Source organism: Gambusia affinis, linkage group LG12 (assembly GCF_019740435.1).
Source record: "Gambusia affinis linkage group LG12, SWU_Gaff_1.0, whole genome shotgun sequence".
Classification (NCBI taxonomy): domain Eukaryota; kingdom Metazoa; phylum Chordata; class Actinopteri; order Cyprinodontiformes; family Poeciliidae; genus Gambusia; species Gambusia affinis.
This window is the reverse complement of record NC_057879.1, coordinates 9556409-9571300: the sequence shown is the minus strand read 5'-3', so window position 1 is coordinate 9571300 and position 14892 is coordinate 9556409. Positions and strand designations below refer to the sequence as shown.

At 39.4% G+C, this 14892-nt stretch overlaps 2 protein-coding genes and 1 long non-coding RNA gene across 7 annotated transcripts in view; 1 reads left to right on the top strand and 2 right to left on the bottom strand.

Annotated features, from left to right (window-relative positions):
* fitm1l (fat storage inducing transmembrane protein 1, like) overlaps positions 1–14892 on the bottom strand; it is a 95192-nt gene that overhangs the window by 25986 nt on the left and 54314 nt on the right. The gene's annotated exons all lie outside the window — the stretch shown is intronic.
* LOC122841481 (myosin-6) lies at positions 714–12777 on the top strand. Its single transcript, XM_044134796.1, has 37 exons — positions 714–929; positions 1025–1168; positions 1282–1438; positions 1529–1556; positions 2482–2587; positions 2667–2759; positions 2837–2900; positions 2984–3082; positions 3177–3280; positions 3438–3576; positions 3664–3782; positions 3919–4068; positions 4170–4340; positions 4418–4727; positions 4825–4904; positions 5016–5221; positions 5699–5822; positions 6114–6250; positions 6339–6594; positions 6691–6933; positions 7026–7202; positions 7297–7442; positions 7539–7629; positions 7712–8101; positions 8191–8317; positions 8456–8574; positions 8661–8857; positions 9080–9263; positions 9425–9590; positions 9675–9799; positions 9886–10194; positions 10275–10478; positions 10570–10866; positions 11051–11155; positions 11359–11454; positions 11589–11723; positions 12659–12777. Exons 1-37 carry the CDS (start codon positions 729–731, stop codon positions 12677–12679), a joined length of 5820 nt encoding a protein of 1939 aa, XP_043990731.1. The 5' UTR covers positions 714–728; the 3' UTR covers positions 12680–12777.
* Positions 12608–14892, bottom strand: part of LOC122841486 — a 53249-nt gene continuing 50964 nt past the window's right edge. For 2 of the 4 annotated variants that reach the window (XR_006372395.1, XR_006372393.1), the window contains exon 8: positions 12612–12745. This is a non-coding gene — a long non-coding RNA (uncharacterized LOC122841486). Of the gene's footprint in view, positions 12746–14892 lie in introns of all 4 variants that reach the window. The other 2 variants (XR_006372394.1, XR_006372396.1) reach the window with 2 other exon arrangements.

The following is a 14892-nucleotide window of genomic DNA, read 5'->3' as shown; positions in this document are numbered from 1 at the left end:
GGCACTTGGAACCAGTAGAAATCACTGTATAAATACATATTTAGCCTTTGTTATATTTTATTGCTTAAATATTAACTGTTTTCACCTCTTTTTATACGGATCTCGGCCTTTCACAATAACTTCTGATAAATAAATAAATCAATAAATTAATGTTTCTATGTAGAACTGATTTTTTGGAAGGGATAAACATGGGGAATCTATTTAAAGGTCTCTGGCTGCTTGGGGATACTTATGAATAATCACTGCAGTACATGCAGTGCCTAATATGGCTTCACCGGGACCCCATCTCTGATAAGACCCTGACCCGCTGATTTCTGGACTGCTCTCCCACTCATTAACCCCCTCCCGTCTTAAACCCCCTAACCAAACACAGACACAATAACATTCCTGGCCCTAAAGCTCTCTTCCATATTAGGCAAAGGGGTTTTATTTAAAAGGAGAAGTCACAGGGAAGCCCCCAACAGGTCACCATTCTATCTCAAGGTAAAGTATGAAGACGAAAGTCCAGACTTCGTTAGATATGGAAACCTTACTGATGTTATCTCTTCCCATTTGTTTTTTCTTCCCTCAGGGGCTTCTTCACCTCAGTATTCCAGGAAGTGGTCGAAAAGGTAAGAATATCTAAAAACTTAAAACAATAAAATATATTAGAGAAATTACTTTACCGCCAACATGCAAGCAGTTAAGATGCATTAAGAGAAATTGTTGTTTAGTTGCCCAGGTGAAAGATGGGTGATGCTGCCATGAAAGAATTTGGGGCAGCCGCCCCGTACCTGAGGAAGTCAGACAGGGAGCGTCTGGAGGCCCAGACCCGTCCGTTTGACATGAAGAAGGAATGTTTTGTTCCTGACCCCGATGAGGAATATGTAAAGGCTTCCATCGTAAGTCGTGACGGTGATAAAGTCACTGCTCAGACAGAGAAAGGGAAGGTCAGTACGCAGAAGTGATGCTGCTTTAAAGGCAGCTTATTTTTTTCCACCAGAGTGAAAGCAGCCTGTTAACATAAACTTTTTTGATTTTTCAGACTGTCACCGTGAAGGAGTGTGACATACATCCTCAGAACCCGCCAAAGTTTGATAAAATTGAGGACATGGCGATGTTCACCTTCCTCCATGAGCCAGCTGTGCTGTTTAACCTCAAAGAGCGTTACGCAGCATGGATGATCTATGTAAGAAAGCTAAACTTTAATGTACAAACTAACATTGCAATAAAATGCAGTCTATATGCTCAATAAGACAATTACGGCATTATCTTTTGTTGTTGTTACCTGTTAACCTGCAGACCTACTCTGGGCTGTTCTGTGTGACTGTCAACCCCTACAAGTGGCTGCCAGTCTACAACCAAGAGGTGGTCGTTGCCTACAGAGGAAAGAAGAGGAGTGAAGCTCCTCCTCACATCTTCTCCATCTCTGACAATGCCTACCAGTACATGCTGACAGGTCATTTATTTTCAATGAGCGTCACATAGTCAGTTGAGTGAGGGTCTAAAAGAGTAAGCCCTTCAGTAATCCTTTCTCCTCTTTTTTCAGACAGAGAAAATCAGTCCATCCTCATCACGTATGTTAATTAATTTGTAATCCTCAAAATTACCATGTTGTCAAAACTTTGGTAAAATGTAGATTTTCTGCTTGTTTCTGCCTTTATTTTTGCCATAAAATGTGATTGGTAAAGCACAACGTTCTTTGTATTTTACAAGGATTTTGACTGATAGACCTTCTAGACTTTCTGTCTTCTTGACAGTCTTCTATAAATACCATATTTGTACAGAGCACAACTATCAGCTAGCCTGTCAAATAATTCTCCTAGCTGAGCTGTGGATCTCTGCAGCTGTCATGGAATTACTATGGGTCTCTCGGCTGCTTCTAAATAACTCCCTTCTCAACATGCTTGTGAGTTTAGATACACAACCATGTCTTGGTAGGATTGCATCCCTGCTATGCTCTTTTCAGTGTTTGGATAGAGGTCTGGACAGAGCTTTGTGAGATGTCCAAACCTGGGATTGTTTTATGACCTCGGCTTTAAGCGTCTCCATAAATATATCACATGACATTGTTTGTTCAATAGTGATCTCTAACAAGTCCTCGGAGGTTTTATCCAGACCAGTTACATTTATACCAAGAATTTTTATACAGAGACAGACTTTACTTACGGATTAGGTGTCTAATGAATGCAGTTGGTTGCCAACAAATGTACAAATGTATGGCACACTTTTCACATTTTCCTCTCCTTTCCTATCCCTCTTCACATACACTATTCTTTGTTAGTCTATCACACAAAATCCCGATAAATACATAGAAGGTTGTGATAGTGAAATGACTAAATGTTTTAATAAAGGCTAAGAACATGTTTACAACCGTATAATATATAGTACATTAATTAGTTTGTTTTAGTTTGATAATAGTGGATGTGTACCTGTGTTATTAATAGTAGTGTTGGACGCCATCTTTCCCACCTAATAAAGCCTTTTACTTTGTGTCTTCAGTGGAGAATCTGGTGCTGGGAAAACTGTTAACACCAAGAGAGTCATTCAGTACTTTGCCAGCATTGCAGCTGCAGGTGGGAAAAAGGACACAGGCTCTGAGAAAAAGGTGATACTTCTGAATTTGCAAACTGTCAGCCCTTAGACACACGTTTGCACTTCTTTAACAGTAAGTTTCATTTTGGTAGGGTACATTGGAGGATCAAATCATCCAATGCAACCCGGCATTAGAGGCCTTTGGGAATGCAAAAACCATAAGAAATGATAACTCTTCCAGATTTGTAAGTTCCTCATTGTAATAACTATTCTCCCACTGCATAAATCACAATCTAACTTTTCTTGTCATCTTGTATTTTAGGGAAAATTTATCCGCATTCATTTTGCAGCCAGTGGAAAGCTGGCTTCAGCTGACATTGAGACATGTAAGTGGTGCCTTCTTTTTCTTTAAGTTGCTTATACATCCAAAATGACTCATTCTACCTACATGATGCAAATGCCTTTACAGATCTGCTAGAGAAGTCCAGAGTAACCTTTCAGCTTAAGGCTGAGAGAGATTACCACATCTTCTATCAAATTCTGTCTCAGAAGAAGCCTGAGCTGCTTGGTAAATATAAACATCACGTTTTCAAATCAGCACAAATTGATTTTGCATCATTGCATAATGTAGTTATAAATCATCTTCTTGGCCTACGTTACAGAAATGCTCCTCATTACAAACAACCCCTATGACTATGCCTTCATCTCCCAAGGAGAGACGACGGTAGCCTCCATCAATGATGCAGAAGAGCTGATAGCTACTGATGTGAGTAGGAGTTACTTTACAGAGTACTTAGAATATTTGATACATGATATTGTACTGTAACTACATTTTATAGCAGGTATTACATACACTTAATATTATCCAGCAAATACTTACCGGTAGTTCCATAGGGAATAAAACATAAAAAATTTTCATGCAGGAGGCCTTTGATGTATTAGGCTTCACTCAAGAGGAGAAGAATGGCATTTACAAACTGACTGGTGCCATAATGCACTATGGTAACATGAAGTTTAAGAACAAGCAGCGTGAAGAGCAGGCCGAGGCAGATGGCACTGAAGGTAAGAGAGGAGTTCTATAATTTGTAAACTCGTAAACTGTTAGGAAAATTATATTAATTAATCTATAATTCATGTTTGTAATTTTAGATGCTGACAAATCAGCTTACCTCATGGGCCTGAACTCTGCTGACCTCATCAAAGGTCTCTGTCACCCCAGAGTCAAAGTGGGGAATGAGTGGGTCACCAAGGGACAGAATGTTCAACAGGTAGGGATTAAACACAGCCAGCTAAATCACCTTCTATTATTTATATGGAGAGACGTCACACATTATGAATAGACTACACACACTGGAATATGAAAATTACAATGTTTCTTTAAAGTTCGCATTTCTTTATTCATAGGTGTATTATGCGGTTGGAGCTCTGGCTAAAGCAGTTTATGAGAAGATGTTCCTGTGGATGGTAGTGAGAATCAACCATTCACTCGATACCAAGCAGCCTCGCCAGTATTTCATTGGAGTGCTGGACATTGCTGGATTTGAGATCTTTGACGTGAGACTCATCTGCTCATATAATTTTACTATGTGTGCAAAACCTGCAAAGCAATGCTGGTAAGAAGGATGAGTATTGAAAATTTTGTTGTCAACTTGCAGTTCAACACTTTTGAGCAGATGTGCATCAACTTCACAAATGAAAAACTGCAACAGTTTTTCAACCACCACATGTTTGTGCTGGAGCAGGAAGAGTACAAGAAAGAAGGAATTGAATGGACTTTCATTGACTTTGGTATGGATCTGCAGGCCTGTATCGACCTGATTGAAAAGGTGAGAATCAAAATATCAATCATATGAAGAAAGTTAAAGGTCATTTGTGTTTCAAACCACTTTCATAACCTTTTCAGCCCATGGGTATCATGTCCATCCTCGAAGAGGAGTGCATGTTTCCCAAAGCCTCTGATGCTACATTTAAAGCTAAGCTTTATGACAATCATCTGGGAAAATCAAACAACTTCCAGAAACCCAGGATCGTCAAAGGCAAACCAGAGGCCCATTTTGCCCTGGTTCACTATGCTGGAACTGTTGACTATAATATCAACAACTGGCTGGTGAAGAACAAGGATCCTCTGAATGAGACAGTTGTTGTGCTGTACCAGAAGTCTACACTCAAGCTGCTTGCTCTTCTCTTTGCAAATTATGCAGGAGCTGATTCAGGTAAAGGGACATTATAGCTCAACCATCAGAACAAAGATTGAAAAAGTTATTTCTGTGTTTATTAGTCTAATGTATAGACTTTTACAATGCTAAATAGTTGAAAGTGGAAAAGGTGGCAAAGGAGGAGGAGGCAAGAAGAAGGGATCATCCTTTCAAACTGTATCTGCCCTTCACAGGGTAAGTAAAGTCAAATATCTGAGAGTCAAAACTGATTTCCACTCAGTAACTCAGACATTTTGGTGTTAACACAGACTAAATATTCAGCATTGTAGTTAATGTCATGCACAGGAGAACCTGAATAAGTTGATGACCAACCTGAGGTCTACCCACCCTCACTTTGTACGCTGCATCATCCCCAACGAGACCAAGACTCCTGGGGCCATGGAGAACCCTCTGGTGATGCACCAGCTGCGCTGTAACGGTGTCCTGGAAGGCATAAGGATCTGTAGGAAAGGCTTCCCTAACAGGATCCTCTATGGAGACTTTAAGCAGAGGTATTGCCTCAGTACATCCAAAGGTTAGGGCTGCACAGTGGCGCAGTTGGTAGAGCTGTTGCCTTGCAGCAAGAAGGTCCTGGGTTCGATTCCCGGCCCGGGGTCTTTCTGCATGGAGTTTGCATGTTCTCCCTGTGCATGCGTGGGTTCTCTCCGGGTTCTCCGGCTTCCTCCCACAGTCCAAAAAACATGACTGTCAGGTTAAATTGTTTCTCTAAAATTCTCCCTAGGTGTGAGTGTGTGTGTGCGTGGTTGTTTGTCTTGTGTGTCTCTGTGTTGCCCTGCGACAGACTGGCGACCTGTCCAGGGTGTACCCCGCCTCTCGCCCGGGACACAGCTGGAGATAGGCACCAGCAACCCTCCCGACCCCATTTAGGGAAGAAGGGTGTAAAGAAAATGGATGGATGGATGGATGGATCCAAAGGTTATTACCTTAGTACTCTACAATGTCCTGCTAACAAATGTATGATTTCCCAGATATCGTATCTTGAATCCTGCTGCCATCCCTGAGGGACAGTTTATTGATAGCAGGAAAGGAGCCGAAAAACTTCTTGGATCTCTTGATATCGACCATAACCAGTACAAGTTTGGGCACACTAAGGTAAACAAAACATTAAAAAGTCAAAACTGCAGACCAAATGTTGTATTTACCATTCAATAGACAGCAGGAAATGATTTCTAGTGATTTCATATATATTAAAATATTATATTGTTGAAGTTTAAAATGACACTCTTAAGCCTATTCCAATTTTGGGATGTATTCAATTTACAATTTCAAACTTTCATAACTAAAAAGGTTGTAAGACAGAGTTGTCTCTCCAAGGTTACAGATACATTGTTCAGGTATCTTAATAAGTAGGACATAGTTACATCTTGTTCCATGTCCCTAAAGGTGTTCTTTAAAGCTGGTCTTCTTGGTCAACTGGAGGAGATGAGGGACGATCGCTTGTCACTCATTATCACTGGAATCCAGGCGAGATCTAGAGGTTTACTTGCAAGAGTTGAATTCCAGAAGATTGTTGACAGAAGGTATGAATTGGGACTTTTAAAATAATACAAAATAAAAGAACTTCACAACTTTGAAAATTACTATAACAACAGCAATTAATTTTTACAGGGATGCACTATTGGTAATCCAGTGGAACATCCGTGCCTTCATGGGGGTCAAGAATTGGCCCTGGATGAAGTTGTACTTCAAGATCAAACCCCTCCTGAGATCTGCCGAAGCAGAAAAGGAGATGGCCAACATGAAGGAAGAATTCCTGAAACTGAAAGAGGCCTATGCAAAATCTGAAGCTCGCAGAAAAGAGCTGGAGGAGAAAACGGTTTCTCTTCTCCAGGAGAAAAATGACCTGCAGCTCCAAGTCCAAGCTGTAAGTCTCCCAGCATCACGTGTATTCAATAAGACATAACATACTTATATTGAGTGTTGCTCCTCAAACAATTTTATAAATATGATGACCATTTAGGAGCAAGATAATCTTGCTGATGCAGAGGAGAGGTGTGAGGGGCTAATCAAACACAAAATTCAAATGGAAGCAAAAGTCAAAGAGCTTTCTGAGAGACTGGAGGATGAAGAGGAAATAAATGCTGAACTGACTGCTAAGAAGAGGAAGCTGGAGGATGAATGCTCTGAGTTAAAGAAGGACATTGACGACTTGGAGCTAACTCTGGCAAAAGTGGAGAAAGAGAAACATGCTACTGAGAACAAGGTTCGGAATTGACTTTTTATTAAAGTTAAAACAAACGGGAATTATTTAGTCCATAATCCCAGTCTTAATTTTCTTATTTGCTTAATTTACAGGTAAAAAACCTTGTTGAAGAGATGGCTGCTTTGGATGAAATCATCGCCAAGCTGACCAAGGAGAAAAAAGCTTTACAGGAAGCTCACCAACAAACACTGGATGACCTACAGAGTGAGGAAGACAAAGTCAACACTCTGACCAAGGCCAAGGCAAAGCTGGAGCAGCAAGTGGACGATGTGAGACTTTAATGATCAAATAGCAGACTTCCAACTAATATATACATCTGTTAGTATAACAAAGATTATTATCTAATTTTCTGATAATTTTCAGCTTGAGGGATCTCTTGAGCAAGAGAAGAAGATTAGACTGGACCTTGAGAGGGCAAAAAGAAAGCTGGAGGGAGACTTAAAGTTGACCCAGGAAAGTTTAATGGACGTTGAGAATGACAAGCAACAACTTGAAGAGCGTCTCAAAAAGTAACAAAAATTTTAACAATTTATTTGAACCAAACAAAGAATAATCTAAAAATATACCCAGTATGCTGGATTTATAATTTTGTTTTTTCAAAACAGGAAAGACTTTGAACTAAGTCAACTGAATAACAAAATTGAGGATGAGCAAGCTATTGCCATACAGCTTCAGAAGAAACTGAAAGAACTTCAAGTAATCAAAAGGCCATAACACATTTCAAAAGTAGGGAAAACAATGAATAAAGTCTGTAAATATAAGAATTCTCGTCCAACAGGCCCGCATTGAAGAGCTGGAGGAAGAGCTTGAAGCAGAACGAGCTGCTCGAGCCAAGGTGGAGAAGCAGAGAGCAGATTTGGCTAGAGAGTTAGAGGAGATCAGTGAGAGACTGGAGGAGGCTGGAGGAGCCACAGCCGTCCAGATTGAGATGAACAAGAAGAGGGAGGCCGAGCTCCAGAAACTCCGCAGAGACCTCGAAGAGGCCACCCTGCACCATGAAGCCACCACTGCCACTCTGAGGAAGAAACAAGCCGACAGTGTTGCTGACCTGGGAGAACAGATCGACAACCTGCAGAGAGTCAAGCAGAAGCTGGAGAAGGAGAAGAGTGAGCTTAGACTGGAGCTGGATGATGTTGTGTCCAATATGGAGCATATTCTGAAGACCAAGGTGGACTAATGCTACTCATGTATGTATTTGTGAAAAAGGTACATACAAAAGATTGACGCTATATTTTGTATTCATTTCTGAAATTTCAGATCAATCTTGAGAAAACCTGCAGAACTCTTGAAGATCAAATGAACGAATACAAAACCAAGTTTGAAGAGGCGCAACGCTGCAATAATGACTTCAACATGCAAAAAGCAAAACTTCAAACAGAAAATGGTACAGTGTTTTTGTGAATAAACAAAGAAAAACGTTTATTTTAAAGTCTAAATTATGTTTAAGCTTGAAGAATTTATAATCCAGTACAAGTTACAAAAGAAACATTAACCCAATTTTTACCACTTAAAAAAAACTTAGGTGAACTCTCTAGGCAGCTGGAGGAGAAGGACTCATTAGTGTCTCAGCTGACAAGAGGAAAAATGTCCTACACTCAACAGATTGAAGATCTGAAGAGGCAGCTTGAAGAGGAGACAAAGGTAAATGAAATGTTGGGCCTGACAGACTATTCAACTATTCAATGCCTTTAATTTTCACATGTTGCATAATTGCTTTTTGGTAACAGGCCAAGAATGCATTAGCCCATGCGGTGCAGTCTGCTCGCCATGACTGTGACCTCCTCAGGGAGCAGTACGAGGAGGAGCAGGAGGCCAAGGCTGAACTTCAGCGCAGCATGTCCAAGGCCAACTCTGAGGTGGCTCAGTGGAGAACCAAGTACGAAACTGATGCCATCCAGAGAACCGAGGAACTGGAGGAAGCCAAGTAAGAGGCTGAGCTTCAATCTAGAACCATTACACAATACTAAAACAGACATTTCACTTTGTCTAGCAGATCAGCTTTTTGTTTGTGTTATGTTCCTACTAAGATGTAAGACGAACAAAAAGTTTGTCTGTTGGATGACCTCGCAACTGCTGCTTACATTTTCTTATGCATTATTTATCAAACTTCAGGTTCATTAAATGCTTTTAATGACAATTTCTCAAGGAAGAAGCTGGCTCAGCGTCTGCAGGAGGCCGAGGAGGCAGTTGAAGCAGTGAACGCTAAATGCTCCTCTCTGGAGAAGACCAAACACAGGCTGCAGAATGAGATCGAAGATCTCATGGTGGATGTGGAGAGGTCTAATGCTGCTGCTGCTGCTCTGGACAAGAAGCAAAGGAACTTTGACAAGGTAAAGTCCTGTTAGTTTACATACCATGAACTAGATTCAATATATCTAGGGTTTCTTTGTAGACTAGCTAATGTTGAAAGGTGGATATGACTAAATTATGCTCCAAGTTCTCTTCCATTAAAGAGAATAATGATTAATGTTCACCTGTCTTTCCTCTGCAGGTCTTGTCAGAGTGGAAGCAGAAATATGAAGAGTCTCAGTGTGAGCTGGAAAGCTCCCAGAAAGAAGCAAGAGCTTTGAGCACTGAGCTTTTCAAACTTAAAAACTCCTATGAAGAGTCTCTGGACCATCTGGAGACCATGAAGAGGGAGAACAAGAATCTGCAGGGTAAGATGTACTGTAAAAGTTTAAAAAAATGTTCTGTGTGAAATCATATCACCCAATTATTTTACTCTGTTTGGTGTCACACAGAGGAAATTTCTGACCTCACTGAGCAACTTGGTGAGAGTGGAAAAAATATCCATGAGCTGGAAAAGCTTCGAAAACAGCTGGAACAGGAAAAGAGTGAGATTCAGTCTGCTCTTGAAGAAGCGGAGGTATATACCCTTGTTAAGGGATTTCAAAGGCATTTCAAAAGAATGTCATTATGTGCTGTAAACCTCTGTACATTTCTTTTCACTAGGCTTCCCTAGAACATGAAGAGGGCAAGATTTTAAGGGCCCAATTGGAATTCAACCAAATCAAAGCTGATATTGAACGTAAATTGGCTGAGAAAGATGAGGAAATGGAGCAGTGCAAGAGGAACCTGCAGAGGACAATCGACACCCTGCAGAGTTCTCTTGAGGCCGAGTGCCGCAGCAGGAATGAAGCCCTTCGTCTGAAAAAGAAGATGGAGGGAGACCTCAATGAGATGGAGATCCAGCTTAGCCAAGCCAACAGGCAGGCGGCTGAGTCCCAGAAACAACTCAAGTCTGTTCATGCACACCTGAAGGTAAACTCAAACAGAAGAAACTCACTTTATACTCTTAAAATATCTATAAGCATTAACGTGGTGAATGCCATTCTGTAAAGGATTGCCAAATTCAGCTGGATGAGTCGGTTCGGACTAATGATGACCTTAAAGAGAACATGGCCATTGTTGAAAGACGCAACAACCTGCTTCAGGCAGAACTGGAGGAACTGAGAGGCGCTTTAGAGCAAACCGAACGAAGCCGCAAACTTGCTGAGCAAGAGCTGCTGGATGTTAGTGAACGGGTGCAGCTACTGCACTCACAGGTGAGACTACAACTCAAAGGTAACAATACTTCCTGTATGAAAAACCAACAGCTTCACAAACTCTCAAATATCTCATTTTGAAACCACACAGAACACCAGCTTGATAAACCAGAAGAAGAAGCTGGAGGGTGATACAGTCCAGCTTCAATCAGAAGTGGAGGACGCGCTGCAGGAGTGCAGAAATGCTGAAGAGAAGGCAAAGAAGGCCATCACTGATGCTGCCATGATGGCAGAGGAACTGAAGAAAGAGCAGGACACCAGCGCTCACCTGGAGCGCATGAAGAAGAACATGGAGCAGACCATCAAAGATCTGCAGCACCGTCTGGATGAAGCTGAACAGATCGCCATGAAGGGAGGCAAGAAGCAGGTCCAGAAGCTCGAGGCCAGGGTAAGTGAAATCACTGAACATATAATACAAATTTGAGCTGAAACAAAGAGCCATTTATGACTGAAACCTCATGTACATGTCATTTAGATAAAACATTTTTTACAGATTTACAGCGTTTTACACTTATCTCCTTTGCTCTTGATACAACAGAGAAAATAAAGATATTATGTCCTGATGTATCCAGGTGAGGGAGCTTGAGAACGAAGTGGAGTCAGAGCAGAAGAAAAGTGGAGAAGCAGTAAAAGGAATGCGCAAATATGAGAGACGCATCAAGGAGCTCACATACCAGGTAAAATTTTCAATTTGGAAATGTTTGTACAATTAGTAAGGATCATTCTTTACCAAGCATTTTTAATTGAACTTAAAAGAGTTTAAATATGTTCCGTCTACTGGAAGAATCAGACTATAAACATTCAGACTAGAAGAATCAGACTACAGAGAACGTAGTATTCATAAATCATGTTTTACATTCCCATTCAATGATCTATGCAGACCGAGGAGGACCGCAAGAATGTTGCACGTCTGCAGGATCTGGTTGACAAACTGCAGCTTAAAGTGAAGGCATATAAAAGAGCTGCTGAGGAATCTGTAAGTTTGGGATTTCCTAGAAATGTGGTAGACTTAGGACGAACATGTGGTTTATTGCTTCAATGTTTGACAGTTTTCTGCAAAAGAGACCTTAAATCGCTTGCTCAGGAGTGCGATGCTGTCGTATCTTGCAGGAGGAGCAAGCCAACACTCATATGAGCAAGTTTCGCAAGCTGCAACATGAGCTTGACGAGGCTGAAGAGAGAGCTGACATCGCTGAGTCTCAGGTCAACAAGCTCCGTGCCAAGAGCCGCGATGTGGGGTCAAAGGTCAGAGACTCCACCAGATTTGAACACAAAATATAATTCAATGTGGTAATGCACTTTTTGTTTATTTTCCTGAATGCAGTGTTTCTAGCTACTGCAGTTTCAATACTAAGAATAAAAACAAGTAGAAAAGGGATTCTGTGGTTAAATACTGACATTTTCCCATGAAATCAGTGTAAATAAAATACCTTAACCACATGCAAAAACATCCACTTAATTTATTTAGACATCTATTTCAGTAATTATCAACAAAAACAATTACTTAAGTGATATTTTTTAAGGTGGCCAATTTTAATTATAGTGATAGAGTGAGCCTGTGAATGAGTGTGTAAAATGAATCAAACAAAATAAATCAGACCAGTCTGTTTTACAGATAAATTTTATTCTGTGATTTTCTTGTTTAATGAGCAGGGTTAGTGAATTTTATCTGACTATTTGTAACACTTTAAGGAAGAGAATGTTCCTTCATGTAGCTGTCCTACTGTTTTTTTATTAGTCTTTCTGCATTAATAGCTTTCATGCCTTTAGTTAGTAAGGCTTTCAATGTGTTAGTATACTTATCCACATATGTGTTAAGATAGTTGATTTTAGTCGGATGAAATTATTACCCTTGAGATTATCAGTGGAAAATGTTGTTAGAAAGAAATTCTGTAACATAAATTTGCTTCTATTTTGTGTTTATTTCATTTATTTTCATTAAGATCTGCATTATCTAGTCCCATAGCTTTCAATTGAAACAATTTATACTTAAGACATTGTGCCTCAATAAAAGACATTCTATAGTTACAAAGAAAGTAACAAAAACAATGTTATGATTATATTACAACATATATTTTTTAAACTCTGTGGGCCATTTTATGTAACCCTTACTGAATTTACGCAATGTTTAGTTACTAATCCATCACCTGTTGTTCCCTTTTTGTCTTTCTTCATCACAGAAAGCGCTAGATGAGGAATGAAACAGTGATGGCCTCCTAAGACCTTCGGGATCTTCTGTGATGTTGTCCCCCTTGTCTGCAATGTTACTGTAGAATAAAGCAAAATGCATTCAAATTAACAAAAGGAGTTCTTTATCATTATTTACAGCAGAAAAAAATTTTCATTGACAACTTTGAACAACAAAATACCAATAGCATAATTTCAACTACAAAATATAGAAATGGCCAGTGATTTTTCTTAAGCCACAATCTTTAATGTATTTGGAGAACTTTACACCAACAGTGTATTCCATTGCTTTTAGGAGTCACTGAATAAATACTGATGATTTGTGTATTATTTAATTTCCGTATGTAGCATCCAAGGTTTGTCAGAAAACATTAATAAACAACCAACATCATGAAGACGAACGTAAGCAGCTGACATATTGAAGACAAAGTCATTGAGAGGTTGAAAGCAGTGTAACCCAGGAACAAAATGTCCCAAGCTTTGAGCATCTCACAGAGTGAGTCCTACCAAGTCACGGTTTTGAGTAAGACATGCAGTACTGGAAGAGGAATGGGAGCAAAGAACAATGAAAACCTGTGAGCTTATATACAAAGGAAAGACTAGAGAATGACACTGAAAGCAGATGTGGTAATTAGTTAATTGGGAGGTTGTTGACGAAAGCAAATACATACACTACAAACCCAAGGGATGAGACTAACACTGATCCAATAAATCCATAATGGCAAAAAGACAGAGCTGAGAAATTAACATAAAGGAATGAACTAATAAGGCAATTCCTTACTAACAATAAGGAACCTACAGAAATGTGTTCAGAGGGAAATTAACTGTATAAAGCAAGATCCTTTAAATAATATTAAAGAAGCCAAAACCTAAAGACCAAAGGATCATAACATAAACTGACAGGCTGGGCAATAAATAAAGAAGGAACAAGGAGCAGAAGGTAACTGGAGAATATTGTTAGGAAATATCCTCCACAAATTTGGCTCTTATGGAAGATTAGCAAGAAGAAGCTCAAGAGATTTTCCATTTTCAGTTTATGACAAAACAATGAATGTAGAGATAAATATTTACCATCTTTGTACAGCTAATGAATGCCCTATGTTCACAAAGTAAGTGTTCAGATTCTGCCCCCTTGTGTTGACAACATGTGTTGCAGATAATTTCTGAATGCCTAGTGGGTCCCCCAAACACACTTCCCCCTAAAAAACCTCCAAAGTTTTTAATTAATATGAAGCACAGATTTACTGTTAAATAAGGAGTCAAATAATCCTTATTCCTTATTTTTATGGGAAAAAGATAAACATCCCTTTAAATTTTAGGGCTAATTATATGTATCTACAGAATTGGGAGTGTACTTTGTGTTTGTTACAAACTTTTTTTGTTTAAAATTATATGAAGTGTGTAATGTAGCTTCAGAACCTCGTAAAACAGGATATCTAGGAACTAAAACCTTGATTTGAGAGGGGGTATTTTGTTTTTACCATGTCTGCAGGTGCATACATCATTTATGAGAGTAATATGAAGAAGATCTGGAGTGTTAGTAACATTGGGGCAAATGAAAGCCATGATGAGTTGGGGATGTAACTTCACTTTGTTTTTCTCCCTGCCTTCCAGAAATGTTTACATTCACAGAGAAAAGGGGCGGAATTATACGTTAAACCAGCTGAAGATAACACAAGCATCTAAGGTGCTGTATACGTCCTTAAAAAACAGAACATTTGATCAATTTATTTTGCACTGAAAACATTTTACATTTATACGGTACAACATGTCTATACAATGCTGATTTCATCTGCTGCAGACATATGGATCACAAAATCTTTGTGACAACTAGATACTGTAACAAACATACATATAATGTAGCTGGACTGTGAATAAAAAAAATTATACGATGATTTTATTTCTAAAGAGATTAAACACCAACAAATTTTTAATAAGTCTTGTGACGCAAATATATATAGAAGTATTCTCAGGCATTAAATTTTAGTGCAAAGGGAATGTTTATCATTCCATCCATATTACTTCATGATGCTGGTAAAATAATGAAAAACACTTGGAGTAAAACAATCAAAGTAATGCAAGTTGGCACCGAGTGCTTGATATGTATCTCCCATGGCTCCGTCCTCCAAAGACTTTCAATAACTACAGAAAGATTACAGGACAACAAAAGAATCTTGTCGTCCATGCAATACAAACAAATCTCTCTAATGTTTGCGTAAATGTCCCC

Bases quoted from the DNA above. Each gene is read 5' to 3' on its own strand.
- LOC122841481 (XM_044134796.1), top strand. From the start codon at position 729: ATGGGTGATGCTGCCATGAAAGAATTTGGGGCAGCCGCCCCGTACCTG. The intron at 1,439-1,528 runs GTCATTTATTTT...CTCTTTTTTCAG, and splicing joins CTACCAGTACATGCTGACAG to ACAGAGAAAATCAGTCCATC. The intron at 3,281-3,437 runs GTGAGTAGGAGT...ATTTTCATGCAG, and splicing joins AAGAGCTGATAGCTACTGAT to GAGGCCTTTGATGTATTAGG.